Source organism: Lontra canadensis, unplaced genomic scaffold (genome assembly GCF_010015895.1).
Source record: "Lontra canadensis isolate GAN:19392208 unplaced genomic scaffold, GSC_riverotter_1.0 scaffold28, whole genome shotgun sequence".
NCBI lineage: Eukaryota > Metazoa > Chordata > Mammalia > Carnivora > Mustelidae > Lontra > Lontra canadensis.
In genome coordinates, this window is record NW_022631022.1 from 14,891,957 (window position 1) to 14,906,884 (window position 14,928).

Sequence of the window (14,928 nt, forward strand, 5' to 3'; positions counted from 1 at the left end):
GACCCAATTTTTCTAGGTCTTTCATGGTTCATTTCTTGATTCGATTTGGCTTTTTCCCTCCAGCCAACAACTCCTTTCAAATCTAGAGATGGAGCGATCTAAAGCAGAGAAGGTTTCACAAAATCGTCCGAGGCAGAGCCACCAGGAGGGGGTGGGAGGATGGCTAGGACTTCCTTCAAGTCTTCCTGGCACCAGGCATGGGCTGGTGACATGGCCAGCACCAAGGCTGGGAGGCTGAAAAACCAATTCAATTTCAGTCAGCCACGGGCGGAGAAGGCCAAGAGGTCCCCGAAGGCCGGGCAGGCGGACTCTGTCCACCGTCGAGGAAGTCAGTAAGCACCGGCCAACGTCAAAGCCAGGTTCCAGGCAGACTTGTTTATTCTATGTTCTACTTCACGCCACTTACCCACGAGGAACAAACGTACTCAGAAAAAAAGCAGAGATCTGAAGGGGAATCCTGGCCATAAAGAAGGCAGAGACTAAGAGACCAGGACTGCCCATCGTGCCCAAACCAAAGCCTGACGATGTTCTTTTTCTGCTCCGTCGCAAAGGGCTTTCCAAACACAAAGTCCTAAGCCAGGAGCTCCACTTGTAACAGAAGCAAGGCTGGCTTTTCTGCCCTGGGATTTGATGCCAAGAGATCTGGCACAGCATGAATTAGTGAACACTGTCATTCTTTCCAGTCCTTAATAAGGTCTTTTTACTTTTAATTTCTTCATTTCTCGTAAGTAAAAATACTCTCAATTTTTCAGAAGCCCGCAGTTATATTTATGCCATTAGAAACAGAAGGCCTGACAAATACCAGCTGGGAACAACACAGGGCCTGCTTCAGAGTCGGCCTCGAGTTCTGGAAGGGCTCTTCGCCGGACACTCACGAATGAGAGCGGGCCCGATACTGCTCTCTGAAGAGCATCTTTGTTTCCCGGAGCCTCTCAAATGACAGTCCCACGCTACCTCCCACGTCACTTCCCATCACCACTTTCACACACGCAGCTTGATGTGCTGTGTCGTCTTCCTCCTCTTCTTCCTCCTTTTACTGAGGAGTAACACATATAAAGTGCCTAAAGGGTACTTACTGCAAATAGATGACTTTGCATACTTTTGAGCCCTAAATCACCACCACCCGGGTCAAGATACAGACTATTTCCAACATCCTGGGAGGTTTCCGCGTGCCCCTCACTGGTCAATCTTACCCCCCTCTGCTGGGTGTCCCCGACTCTGATTTTCTTTACTGCACAAACTAGCTTTGCCTGTTCTTGGCAAGAAATAAATGGCTTCATACTGTAGGTGCTTTTGCAGCTGGCTTCGTAGGCTTGATAAGAGAAACTCAGTGAGTTCGGTGAAGGAATTCACGTGAAATTCATTCAGTCGCTGCTTCTGTCAGTTTACTCAAACAGCTTTGTTGAGCTGTAACTGAGACACAATAAATCACACATATTTGCAGCGTACAACTTGATGAGTCACGCCACGACGTCATCACCATCATTAAGATAATGTACATATTCATCGCCCCAAAATTTCTTTGTACCCCCTTGGCCATCCTCCCTCCCCCCCTTCCCTTATCTCCGCAAACACTGACATGCTTTCTGTCATCACACACTGGTTTGCATCTTGGGCAAGTTTAGATAAATGGAAGAATACAGTAGGTGCACTCTTTGGTCCAGGTTCTTTACTCAGCATGCTTATACTGAGAGTTACCCCTGTGACAGCAGCCGATAGCTCCTACCTTTTTAATGTGCAGAGAATTTCTTAGTTGGGATAAACTGAGGTTTGTTTATTCATTCACCTGTTGATGGACATTTGGGCTGTTTCCAGTTTATGCCAAATAAAGCTGCTACAAACATTCATGGACAGATCTACGTATGGACACAAATTTCCTTTCCTCTCAGGGAAATACTGGATCCCACGATTGGTACGCATGTAACTATTAAGAAACTGCCAAACTGGGGCGCCTGGGTGGCTCAGTAGGTTAAAGTCTCTGCCTTCTGCTCAGGTCGTGATCCCAGGGTCCTGGGATCGAGACCCACATCTGGCTCTCTGCTCAGCGAGGAGCCTGCTTCCCTCTCTCTCTGCCTGCCTCTCTGCTTACTTGTGATCTCTCTCTCTGTGTCAAATAAATAAAAAATCTTAAAAAAAATAAATAAAAGAAACTGCCGAACTGTTTTCCAAAGTAATTTACCATCTTTATTTCCCACTAGCAGTGTATGAGGAAACCAGGTCCTACACATTCCCATCAGGATTTGGGATGACTAGTCTTTAATTTTAGCCACTCTACCGAGTGTGTAATCATATCTTATGGTGGTTTCGTCTTGTCAATTTGTCAATTTTATCTCCCTAATGACTAAAGATGCTGAGAATGTTTTCATGAGCTTCCTGGCCAACCATTAATCTTCTTTGGTGAAGCATCATTTCAGATCTTTTGCTTACTTTGTATCGGGTTGTTTTTTCCTTGCTTTGACTATTGGGAGTTCCTTATATGTCCTGGATACAAGTCCTTTATTAATTATAGGACTTGGAAATATTTTCTCTTGGTCTGGGGCTTGTCTTTTCATTCTGTTAAGGGTATCCTAGAGCAGGAGAAGATAGTTTTGATCAAGTCCAATGAGTCAACTTTTTCTTTTATGGATTATGAGTTTGGTGTTGTATCTAAAAACAAAAATCTTCCGTTAGTTTTTCTCCTTTGTTTTCTTCTACAAGATTTAACGATTTAGGTCTTACATTTAGATCTGTAATCAATTTTGAGTTAATTTCTATGTATTGTGCAAGGTACGGATCGAAGTTCATTCTTTTGTTTACCAATATCCAATTGTTCCAGCATTATTTGTTGAAGACTATGCTTTCTTCACTGAATTACCTTTGCATCTTCGTCCAAAAACAGTTGTCCATCTGTCCATGGGTCCATTTCTGTACTCCATTCTGTTCTACTCTCTATTTATCTGTCTTTACACCAGTAATATGCTATCTTGACTATTGTAGCTTTATAATAATATAAATATTAGGTAGTATAATTCCTGTAGTTTTGTTCTCCCTTTTGAAATTTGTTTTGGGTATTCTAAGTCCTCTGCATTTTCATAAGGATTTTTAAATCATTTTGTCAATTTGTGCAAAAAGTCTGCTGGGAATTTTACCGGAATTCTGTTAAATCTAGAGATCAGTTTGAGGAGAATGATTATTTTTAACAATGTTGATTTTCTCAACTCATAAACATGGTTATGTTTCTCTACTTTTTTAAGTCACTTCTCTCAACGTTTTGTAGTTACAAGTACACAGGTCTTTCCTATTTCATATTTTTCATGCACTTATCAATTTAATGTTTCTGTGGTTCACTGGCAGCAAGTAGAAATATGACTGAGTCTTTGCATATTGATCTTACATCCAGTAACTTAGCTAAACTCTCTCAATCTAGTACCTTTTTTATTGGATTTTATCAGATTTTCTACAATTTTGCTGTCTGCAAGAAAAGACAGTTTTACTTCTCCTTTCCAATCTGGATGCATTATATTTCTTTTCATTGCCTGATTTCACCAGTTAGAACTTCCAGTAAAATAAAGAATGGAAGTGGTGAAAGAAGACATCCTTGTCCTTTTCCTGGTCTTTCAGAGACAGCATTTAGTCCTTCACTATTAAGCAGGCTTAGTTCTAGGTTTTGAGTGCATGTCTTTTATCAGATTAAAGCAAGTTTCTTTTTGTTCCAACTTTGCTAAGAGTTTTTGTCAGGAATGGAGGTCAGATTTTTGTCAAACCTTTTCTGCATGTAGCAAGATAATCATATGGTGTTTGGGGTTTTTTCTTTGTTTGATAATATGATGAAATACATTGATTCATTGTAAAAGGTTAAACCAACGTTATATTCCTGGAATAAAGCCCACTTATCCACGACCATTACCATTTCCTATAAGGTTGAATTTAATTTGCTAAAATTATATTTAGAATATTTGTATCTATATTCCTGATGGATAACCATCTATAGTTTTCTTGTAGTATCTTTACTTGCCTTTGGTATGTAATGCCGGTCTCCCAATGAGTTGAGAATTTTTCTTCCTCTTCAATTTTCTGGAAGCGATTGTATAAAATTAGCATTATGTCTTCCTTAAATGTTTGTAGGAATTTACCAGTGAAGACATCAGGACCTGGCATTTTCTTTGTAGGGAGGCTTTTAGCTACAAATTCCACTGATTTAATCAACATAGAATTATCCTGTTGACCTACATCTTCCTGAGTGAGGTTTGGCAGTTTGTATCTTTCAAAGAATTTGTCTTTTTCATCTACATTGTTGAATTCATAGGAATCAATGTATTCATAACATTTCCTTATTCTCCTGTTACTAGCTATAGACTCCGTAGTGATGTCACTACTCTGTATCGTGATAATGGTAATATGTGTCTTCACTCCTTTTCTTCCCCACCATCACCCTGGTTCAAGATTTATCCATTTTATTGGTCTTCTCAGGGAGCCAGCTTTCGGGTTAAATGGCTTTGTCTATAGTTTTTCTGTTTCTATTTTATAGATTTCTGCTTTGATCTTTATTGGTTCCTCCTTAGTTTGAGTTAAATTACTCCTCTTCTTCTAGTTGTTATGGAGGAAGCTGAGGCCATTGATTTGAGGTATTTTTATCTTTACAGGTATTTACTTAAATGAACTTCCCCCTAAGTGCTGTGTCAACAGCATTCCACAATTTCTGATATTTTGTGTTTTCAATTTCATTCAGGTCAAAGTACTTTCTATTTTCCCTTCCACTTCTTTTTTGACCCATGGATCATTTATAAATGTATCATTTCCACATTTGGGGGTATTTTCCAGATATATTTCTGTTATTGGTTTCTAATTAAATCACACTGTGATCAGAGAACAAAGTGAAACTTGAATCTTGTTTTATGGCCCCAAATATGACTTGCCTTGGTAAGTGCTCTTCATGCACCTGGAAAGAACACATATCTGATTTTGTTTGAGGATGTTCTACATAGATCACTAGGTCAAGCTGGTTGAGAGTCATGGTCAAGTCTTCTACATTCTTACTGATTTCTTTGTTCATGTGTACTATAAATATTAGGAAGGGAATGCTGAAATCTCTGACTGTACTCGTGGGTTTGTCTGTTTCTTCTGGCAGTTACATCAGGTTTTGCTTCAGTAATTTGAAGCTCTATTAGTAGATGCATAAATGTTGAGGATTATTATGTCCTCTTGATAAATTGATTACTTTTATTATAAAATGGCCCTCTTTATCTTTGTAATATTTTTTGCTCCATATCTACTTTATCTGATGGTAACAAGGTCCCTCCAGCTTTCTTTTGACTAGTGTTAGTATGGTCTATCTTTTCCCATTCTTTTAACCTATCCGTGTCTTTATATTTAAGTGCATATCTTGGGGACAGTACACAGTTGTATGTCTTGTGTTTTATCCAATCTGCCTATCTCTGCCTTTTAGCTGAGTTGTTTTTGTGACTATTAATATAATCATGTTTAAGTCTAACAGCTTGCTATTTGTTTTCTAGTTGTCCCTTCTGTTATTTGATCCCTTTTCCTTTTTCTGTCTTCTTTTGAATTATTTGAAAACAACAACAATAATAATAATAATAAATTCTACTGTTTTCCTTTTTTTTTACTGGTGAGCTAAAGTTCTTTGTTTTGTTACTTTAATGGTTGTTTTAGGGTTGATAGTAAACATCTTTAACTCATCAGTCCTCCTTCAAGTAATATGATGCCATTTTACATGAATTATAAGAATCTTGTATTATGTATTATAAGACTTACAATACTGTATTATAAGAATCTTACAATACTGTATTTCCATTTATCCTCTTCTGCATTAACATCTTACTTATACATACACTCCCCAACACATTATTACTATTTTAAAGAGTCGATCTTTAAAGGAGATTTAAATCTGCCATTAATCCCATCCAGCATATTTTTCTGTTTAGATTTTGTCATTTTCAACCTGAGAAGCTTGAGAAGGGTTTTATATCATCCCTGGTTCTATTTAACTTTTCGAATCTGTGAAATACTGTCTTAATAACTTTTAATATCCTTTTTTGTTTTTTCAAATTCTAAAATCTGCGTCAGTTCTGAGTTGGCTTCAATTGATTGTTCTCCTCTTTACGAAGAACGGTGCTATTTTTGTGCTCCTCTGTGTGTTCCCGGTAATCTTTGACCAAATGTCAGACATCTTGAATTGTACCTTCTTGAGTGCCAGATATTTTTCTATTCCTATATTCATAAGCTTTGTGCTAGAATAGTTACATCATTCAGCAAAAGTTTGATCTTTTCCACTAGTACATTTATGACTTGTTAGGTCCAGAGCAGTACACAGTCTAGGGTCAATTATTCCCCTAGGACCATGGCAAGAGTTTCTTGAGTATTCTCTCCAATGTCCCCTGGATTGTGAGTTTTTAAAGTCTGGCTGCTGGAAAGAGTCACTGTTTCTGATACCGCATGAGTGCTGGATACTGTTCCCTTCGATTGTTTTGGGTGGTTCTTTCCCAATCTCAGGCTGTTGAGTCCCATGCCTGTGCTTGTCGGTCCACCCTGAGGAAGACCCCTGTGGTCTCTGTGTCTTCCCTCAGTCCTGCTCTATTCTCTGGTACTCTGTCCTGAAGACTTGCCCCCACAGTCTCACTGGACTCTCAAGCTCCTCAAATCAAGGAGTCCATCAGGTTCTGCCTGGGTTCCCATTTCCACTTCACTCCAAGGATAAGACACTCTCTCAAGACAGTTAGCTGGGGAAATTTTAGGGTTCAACTCATTTCTTTCCCATCTCTGAGAAATCATTGTCTTATGCTAACCAATATCCATGGTTTTGAAAACCATTGCTTCATATATGCTATCTGGTCATGTTTCATGTGGGTTGTTTCAGGGAGAAGGTAAGGGGAAATCCAGTCCTTGTTGCTCTGTCTTGGCCATCGTGCTCTTGTTCTAGATGGGAAGGTAAATCCAATACCTGTTAGTCCATCTTGGCTAGAATCAGAAGTTTATTTTTTAATTTTGTTTAGTGTTATCTTGTATGGATATGCTATAATTATTTACCCATTCTGTTGTTGATAGACTTTTGCAATATGGCCAATTTTGAATAAATGTAAATGAAATTGCTTTGAACATTTTTACGCATATTTTGATGGATACATGCACTCATCTCCCTTGAGTACTTAGGAGTAGAATCGCCAGGTCACTGAATAGGCATATGTTTAGCTTTAAGAGATGCTGTCAAACAGTTTCCGAAGCGGTCCACTATTTTACACTCCCACCAGCAATGTACAGAAATTCCAGTTGCTCCACGTCTTCATCAGCACTTGGTAGTGTCAGTGTTTTTCATTTTAAGCTATTCTGGTACTATCTCATTTTAATTTGTAGTTCCCTAAGGACTAACGGTTCTGCCTGAGCACCTCTTCATATGCTCATTGCCCATAAGAGTATCTTCTTATATGAACTGTGTACTCAAGTCTTTGGTCTATTTAATATTGGATTGCTTAACTTTCTTAATGACCAGTAGGGTTTTGGTTTTTTTTTTAATATGTATTCTGAACAGGAATCTTTTGTCAATTACTGTGAATCTCCTCACCTGTTTATGCCTTATCTTTTCACTCCTTTTCTTATGATGTATTTTGATAAACAAAAGTCATCAATTTCAACATAGTCCGGTTCTTTGGGTGTCTTGTTTAAGAAGTTCTTACCCACCAAAAATCACGAAAATAGTTTCATATATTTTCTTCTAAAAGCATTACTGTTTTTTCCTTTCTTCTTTTCGAATACAGCAGCAAGGATATGAGAAATGATATGTAGCCTAAAAACTTCTTTTTGCCCTTCTGTCGGCCTTCTGTTCCATATCCAACTGTATGACACCGTCAACAGGCAATACAAAGTCAATGACTGCACATCCTACTACACTAACAGTAGGCTCTACACCCATTACAAGGTCCCCTGCTGTTCACATCGTGACTTGCTAATCAGTTAGCAAAACAAGTATTTCACTTCACTCTTACTGCATTTTGTAGTGCTTCTGTTCTTTTTGTTTGAGAGTTTCTGGAAGTAACAGGTTGAAGAGCCCTTTTCTTTGGCTAGGGGCCCAAGGAGTGAGTTTTTATTTCCTTCTTCTACTTTTTCATTGTTTTCTAAGTTCTTTCATAAGACATGTGCATATTTTAATTTAAAAAGTAAACTTAAAAAAAGAAACACATTGAGCAGTTGTGATGAAAGTATACGTATGTTTTTTCATTTGTAGGAATAAAAGACGACATTTCACAGCTCTTTCCAAAACAGATTATGTTGACTATACACATTATGACTTACAAAAGCAACTTGCTTGGTCAATGTCGGTTGGGCAGACACAGTAGAACAGTTTCATTAACTTGAAAGCTTTCTACAATCTCCATAGTTTCCCTTATTAATAACGTATGGTTTTTATTAAAGTCTTAGTCAAGTTTTTTTTTTCCCCCCTGCTCTTGGTCTTAACTTATCTGCAAACAAAGCCACAGAAAGTTTTAAAAATACAACGATTTGCCAAGTGTCATTAAAAATTTCCAAAAACAGAAGCTGAGTGATCCTTTGTGATACTGTACTTGTTGCAGGAGTAAGAGGAAGACATCTGGATAGAAATATCTGGAAAGAGCTGCGATGCTCTGCCCCAGAGTCCTTTTCTCCTGCACCATTATGGGACAGAGACGTGTCCAGTCACCCGAGCCGCATTTATTAAAGCATAGTTTACTTGACAGCATTTACAAATTATGTATTTTCCTCAGAATAATTTACACTGCAGAAATGCTTCCATATGCTAAAGTTGGTCATGCTATTGTAATGAAAAAGAAAAAGAGATGTCTTTTAGTGGGTAGTTTTCATATACATATGAAACTGCAATATGCACAAATTAGTAATGCTGTCCCTTAAGAATTTACCATAAATGGTTTTCTAATTCTTTCTGCCGCTCTCTGCTACAGATTGGGAGTGGATTTTGTCATAAAACAATGGGTCAGCAGGAATTCAATTATGATTTATCTAAGCAATGAAAGCAATTTGAGAGCAATCATAATTCTTATTTTTTAATGAAAAAATAGACTTCTTCTCCAAACTTTTGTGTTTCTTCAAGTTCCAGGAGGAGACAACTTCCAACTTCAAATTCCAAAACACACATATGTGCAGTTAACTCCTCTCTATCAGGCTTTAGATTGGTGGTCTGCCAACTGTGGGCATGGGCCAAATCCAGATAACCACCTATTTTTGTAAATAAAGTTTTACTGGAATACAGTCACTCACATTCATTTACCTATTGTCTATGGCTACCTATGCTTTGCCAAAAGCATAGGTGAATAGTTAGAAACTTTGTAGCCCAGAAAGCCCAAAATATTCACAACTGCTCTTTCATGGAAAAAAACATTTCTGACCCCTGTTTTACTAAGGACATACTTCTCATGTTGCAGAAATAAATGGATGCTACCATTGTTGGTACCTCTGCCAGGATTTTTAGGATATAAGCAGGCAGGATGACAGCCACAGCTCTACAAAGCTCTAATGAAACAGTAAGAAGAAATTCAACATCCAAGAAAGTACTGAATCTGTTCTTCTCTAGGGTGAATGACAATGACTCTGGCAGCCAAAATGCATATAATTATATTTGAAAGCTCTCCTAAAATGTATGTTCTCCAAGTAAATTAATCTATAAATAATTTTGAAAAAAATTAATCAATCTTCCTACTGCAAAGTTCTTTTCAATATTTTGGGGAGGTACCATATGTCAAGATGGGATACTTTCTACTCAATTTTAAAATTCCACATTCCAGGGCTGCCTGGGTGGCTGGCTTGGTTAAGCATCTGTCTTCAGTTCAGGGTCCTGGGATCATGATCTTGGGGCTCTGGGATGGAACCCCGCATTGGACTCCCTGCTTAGTGGGGAGTTTGCTTCTCTCCCTCTCTCTGCCCCTCCACTCACTTGTGCTCTCTCTCTCAAATAAATGAAATCTTTAAAAATAAGTAAATAAAATAAAATTTAACATTCCAACATAACTCATAGACTTTTTTCTTTCATTGTTCAGAACAAATACTTAAGAAACATAAAAGTAATACCTATCTGTGAACCTTTTTTTCAGGATATATATGTCATGTATATATGTGATATATATGAAATATATGTATACATGTATGTATCAGTCATCAGGCTAACTTGGAAAATAGCAAAGTAAATCATCTATAAAATATTTTCAGCTATGATGGTCTATTTGAGCAACAAGAATCAAACACTGGCAAATTGATTCAACTATTCAACAATTCATTCAACAATTGATTCAACAATTCAACTATTAAGATTAACAACCTTGACACTTGTAAACAGTATTAATAGTATAACTTAATAGTGAAAAGACAGCTGTCTTGGTCCATGCCAGCTGCTAAAACAAAAATACCACAGATGCGGGGAGAGGGGTTTATGACCAACTTACATTTATTTTTTCACAGTTCTGGAGGCTGGGATGTCTGAGATTAAGGGGCTGGAAGATTTGGTGTCTGGGAGAGCCCATTTCCTGTTTAAAGAGAGCAGGCTTCTCACTGTACTTTCATCTAGCAGAAGGGGCCAGAGGTCTCTTTGGGATCTTTTATAAGGGCAAGAATCCCCTCATGACCAAATCACCTCCCAAATGCTCCACACCTCTAAATACCATCGCACTGGGGATTAAGTTTCAACATATAAATGTGGGGGGACACATTCAATCTATCACATTTCACTCTGGTCCCCCAAAATTCATGTCCTTCTTATATGCAAAATATATTTATTCCATCCGAACAGCCCCCAAGTTCTTAACCAGTTCCAGCGTCAACTTTAAAGACTAGGCCCATCTAAATATCACCTCAATTCATACAACCTGTCCTGAGCCAATCTGCTCTCCAACTGTGAACATGCCTAGTCACACCTGTCACATGCTTCTGAAATACAGCAGTGAGACAGACACAGGACAGGCATTCCCACTCCAGATGGGAGAAAGAGGAAAGAAGAAAGGAGTAACAAGTCCCAAGCAAGTACAAAATCCAAGGGTGGAAAATTCCCTTAGACTTTAACGCTCAAGAATAATCCTCTTTGGTTTGATGCTCCTGCTCTCCAGACTCAATGGGACAGTGCTCCTGCTTGCAGCTTTGCTGGGGAAGGCTGAGGCCCCAAGGCTCCCAGGTGCCCTGCCCCCAGAGCTTTGGGCAAGCCTGTCCCCCTGTGGCTCTCCAGGGTTAGGGCCTAGGATCATGGCTCTGCAGGGAGGCCTTGACCTGCAGGGAGGCCTTGACCTTTGAAGTCAAGATGGAAGCAGCCATGCCCCTGTGGCTCGCTGGGCACAGCCCACACTTCACCAGGTTGCCGGAGCAGCACCTGGGGCAGCCGAGGAGAGAGTGCTGGCCGTGGAGACCACCCAGAGAGGAGATATGTGGAGGGTCAGGCACAAGGAACACCTAGTTTGCATTCTCCCATGGTCTCGGAAAATAGTCCTGGCTTCTGTGAGATGGCTGACTAGTCTCATCATCAAATGGTCTCTTGGCCACACCCTTGGTGTTCTCCCTAAAGACTTTCTCCTTCTCTTCAGTATGAATTAGCTGAGAATTTCTCAAGTCTTTTAAGTTCTGGGCTCTGCTTTCTTTCCAATTAACAATTCCATCTTTAAGTCATTTCTCTTTTCTCACATTTTGCCACAAGCAGGCGAGAGAAGCCAGGCCACTCCTTCCACACTTTGCTTCGAAATTGCTTCAGCTAAATATCTAATTTCATCGCTTGCAAGGGCCACCTTCCACAAACACGAGAACAGGAACATAATTCAGCCAAGTTTGTTTGTTTTTTGGCCACTTTATAACAAGCATGGCCTGTCCCCCAGTTTCCAATAACACGTTCTCATTTCTGTCTGAGACGCCATCCTTCGCCGCCTGCAGTCCACCACCTTTTTGTTCGAGATCACTGTTCTCCCCTTCTGAGCTCGCACCAGAACACCTTAAAAAGTCCTCTCATGGCAACGCAGGCTCCTCCTAGCACGCCCCCCGTTACTCTTCCGGTCCCTGCCCGCCGCCACCACGTTCCAAAGCCACCTCCATCATGTGACGCATTTGTCAGAGCAGCACCCCCACCTCTCAGTGCCTGCTTTTGTCAGAGTCAGTTTGGGCTGCTAAACGAAAGTACCAGAGACTGTGTGGCTTACAAACAACAGAAACTGATTTCTCACAGGTCTGGAAGCTAGAAATCCAAGATCATGGTGCCTTCTTCTGAGTGGCAGACTTCTCATTTTATCCTCCAGGGGCAGGCAGGAAGCTCTCTCCCGACTCTAATAAGGGCACTAATCCCATTCATCAGGGCTCCCCTCCCCTGAAAGGCCCCACTGGCAGATACCTTCATATTGGACATTAGGTTTCAACATGTGAATTTGCGGGGGCTGCGGGGGGGACACAAACATTCCGTCTACAGGAGTTGTCCTCTCTGACTTCTTGAAATTATGAATGGGGATAATGCAGCGAAGGGAGAGGCATATAGATTTCCAGTGACTCTAACAACATGAGGCTGAGACCTTGGTCAGGTTTTCTATTCATTCATTCATTCATTCATTCTTTATTCATTCAACAAGCTGGGAAGATAGCAGTTTCGTGGAGCTGACATCCTCGTGGGACATACAATACAATACAGGCCCGTACCTGGCCCGGAAAACCAAAGACAGAACATAAGCCACAGACCTAAGAGAAGTTAGACAATGCAGACAAGAGTATTAAGAATCTTGTAAGAAGGGTCACATCCAAACCCTTGGGCCTGCTCTTGTCCGCTCCCTTCTCTCCTGGATTTCCCCTATGAAACCCCTCTCTGGGGAAAGTTTCCAAGCAACTTAGTCACACTCAGATACGAATGCCTGACCTATCATTCCTCTGAGAAGTGTCTGCATTTCCTAACTTACAGGGAGGAGGAGATTCTAGGTAGTAGGAAGGGGTTTTAGGGACCTTCTCAGAGTCATCTCATGCATCTGCTCCTAAGGGAGCCTTCGTCATGCCCCTGTCCTGGTTCGGCTTGTTTCAGCAGCCGCCAATAGCACACCTGCTACAAAACACACAGAGCCTGAAGGGAGGCATGCTTGATACCATCTGCAAGCCTCTCCCCCAGAAGTTCTGCCCTCCACTTCTCCATCCAGCCCTGTTGCCTCAGAGGCTGGCCTCTGAGGACTGCATCAAGGGATTTCTGTCTTCTTTTGGGTGGGCCCAGCTCAGGGGAGTCCCCAGCTGGAAACGCAGGAGGGGAACAAAGAGAGGGCCAGGTCTTTATTTCTCTGCTCACTCCCTGCCTGGCTGCTGGCTGCCAGGGGCTGCTATGCCCTCCTGCCAAAGGTCGGAGCTCCCCATCGGGGCTCGTCTTGCCTATAGGTACAGCCCCATCCCCAGCTTTAGGTAGAGCCTTTCTTTAACCATCAAGACCTGCGGCCCCTAGAGGGGGTCAAAGCCCCATGCTGGTGCTCTACCACTCCCAGGTGGGTGGTCTTCTCACCGAGCTCGCCCTCGTGGTCCTACCAGCAAGGACACAGCTAGCAACACCAGCGATGCTCTCAGGTCAGACACAGACTCTGGGCGCCAGCTTCATTCTTAAGCTCCAAGGGCTTCAGAGGGACAGGACTGGGGAACATCTTATAAACAGTGCTTCCTCCCAAGATTAGTGGTGACTCCCCTCCAAAGAGAACCAAACTCAGGGTGATGCCTGGAGGGACCCCAGCCCCTTGGTGCAGAGAAGCAAAGCCTCTGAACGGCCATGGTTTACCTTTCTGTGTTCAGTGGAGGGCTGTGGGCAGACGAGCTGGAGTCCAAGCAGCAGGAGGGAACCCAGGACACTGAGAAGGGAAAAAGAGCAACCGTGAGTATGTCCCCTGCTGCAGCAGCCCCCAGGGGAAGGCACCGGCTCCCCCTCATCACCGGAAGGGAGAGATCAGACCAACCCCTGCCCTGGGATGGGACCCAGCCAAGGTGCCAAGGGCCAGTCTCGAGGGAGGGGAGGCAGCGCAGCGCTTGGGCTTGGCTAAAGCAAGGTACATCTGGGCTCAAACCCTTTCCCAGCACCAGCGGGGTTTCTAAGTCAGGATGTGCAACTTCGGGAGCCTCAGTCTCCTCCTGGGTAAGAGGGGGCCAACAACAGAAGCTGGCCGGGAGGTTTGGGGAGGCCGGACACAGAGAAATGGCTGGAGTGCGTGCTTGGTCCTAGTGGAGCTGGTCAGGTCATGCTAAAAGTGAGGCTCTGAGCCTGGCCGGGGAAGCTTCTCTCCTACACCCCAGGCTTCCCCTGGAGCCTTCCCTCTGCCCGTTCTTGGCCCTTGAGTGTCACAGATGTTCTCCATGGGCAGGATTAGCCGTGTTAAGCCCTACTGTCACCAGCCCTGATTAGGACTTGTCATCAAATAAAGGGAAGGTGTGGAATAGGAGCCAGCTGGCCCTGAAACAGCAGGGTGTGCTGGGAGGGATGTGGCTTTGGATTCAAACACATTGAGGATGGAATCCCAGCTCCACCGTTCCCATCTGGGTGACCCTGGGCAAACTGATGTCTCTGACCCTCAAGGTCCTCACCTTCTGTAAGGGTCGCTGGGGATGATGGAGGTGAAAACACCCACCTAGTTAGTCAGAGGATAAACATTGTCAATTAACTAAAATGCCCAAAGTCCCTTGACTCAAAATCATCAACACCATGGTTTGAAGCATCCCTGAAAAGAGGCCACTTGTCCTACTTAGTTGTCTTTTGGACCCTTTTTTTAGGGTTTAATCCTGAGGACAGCGAAGTGACCTGGGTGGTTCTCACCCTTTTCAGAGGCTTCCAACACAACTGTGAGATGGAAAACACTACTCCAGTCCCAGCAGAACTCACTGTGCGGAGGTGGACGTGAGGAAGCCTGTCTGAACATGGGAGTTAGGGCGTGTGGGGTTAGAAAAGGCTCCCACCATCTCCAAGTATCCTAAATGCCG

General features: G+C 42.1%; 1 protein-coding gene across 1 annotated transcript in view; it reads right to left on the reverse strand.

The window, feature by feature from the left end:
- THSD4 (thrombospondin type 1 domain containing 4) overlaps positions 1-14,928 on the reverse strand; it is a 551,822-nt gene that overhangs the window by 503,237 nt on the left and 33,657 nt on the right. Inside the window, exon 3 of the mRNA XM_032864919.1 lies at positions 13,739-13,808. Within this exon, the coding sequence (XP_032720810.1) occupies positions 13,739-13,808 (70 nt within the window). The remainder of the gene's footprint in view (positions 1-13,738; positions 13,809-14,928) is intronic.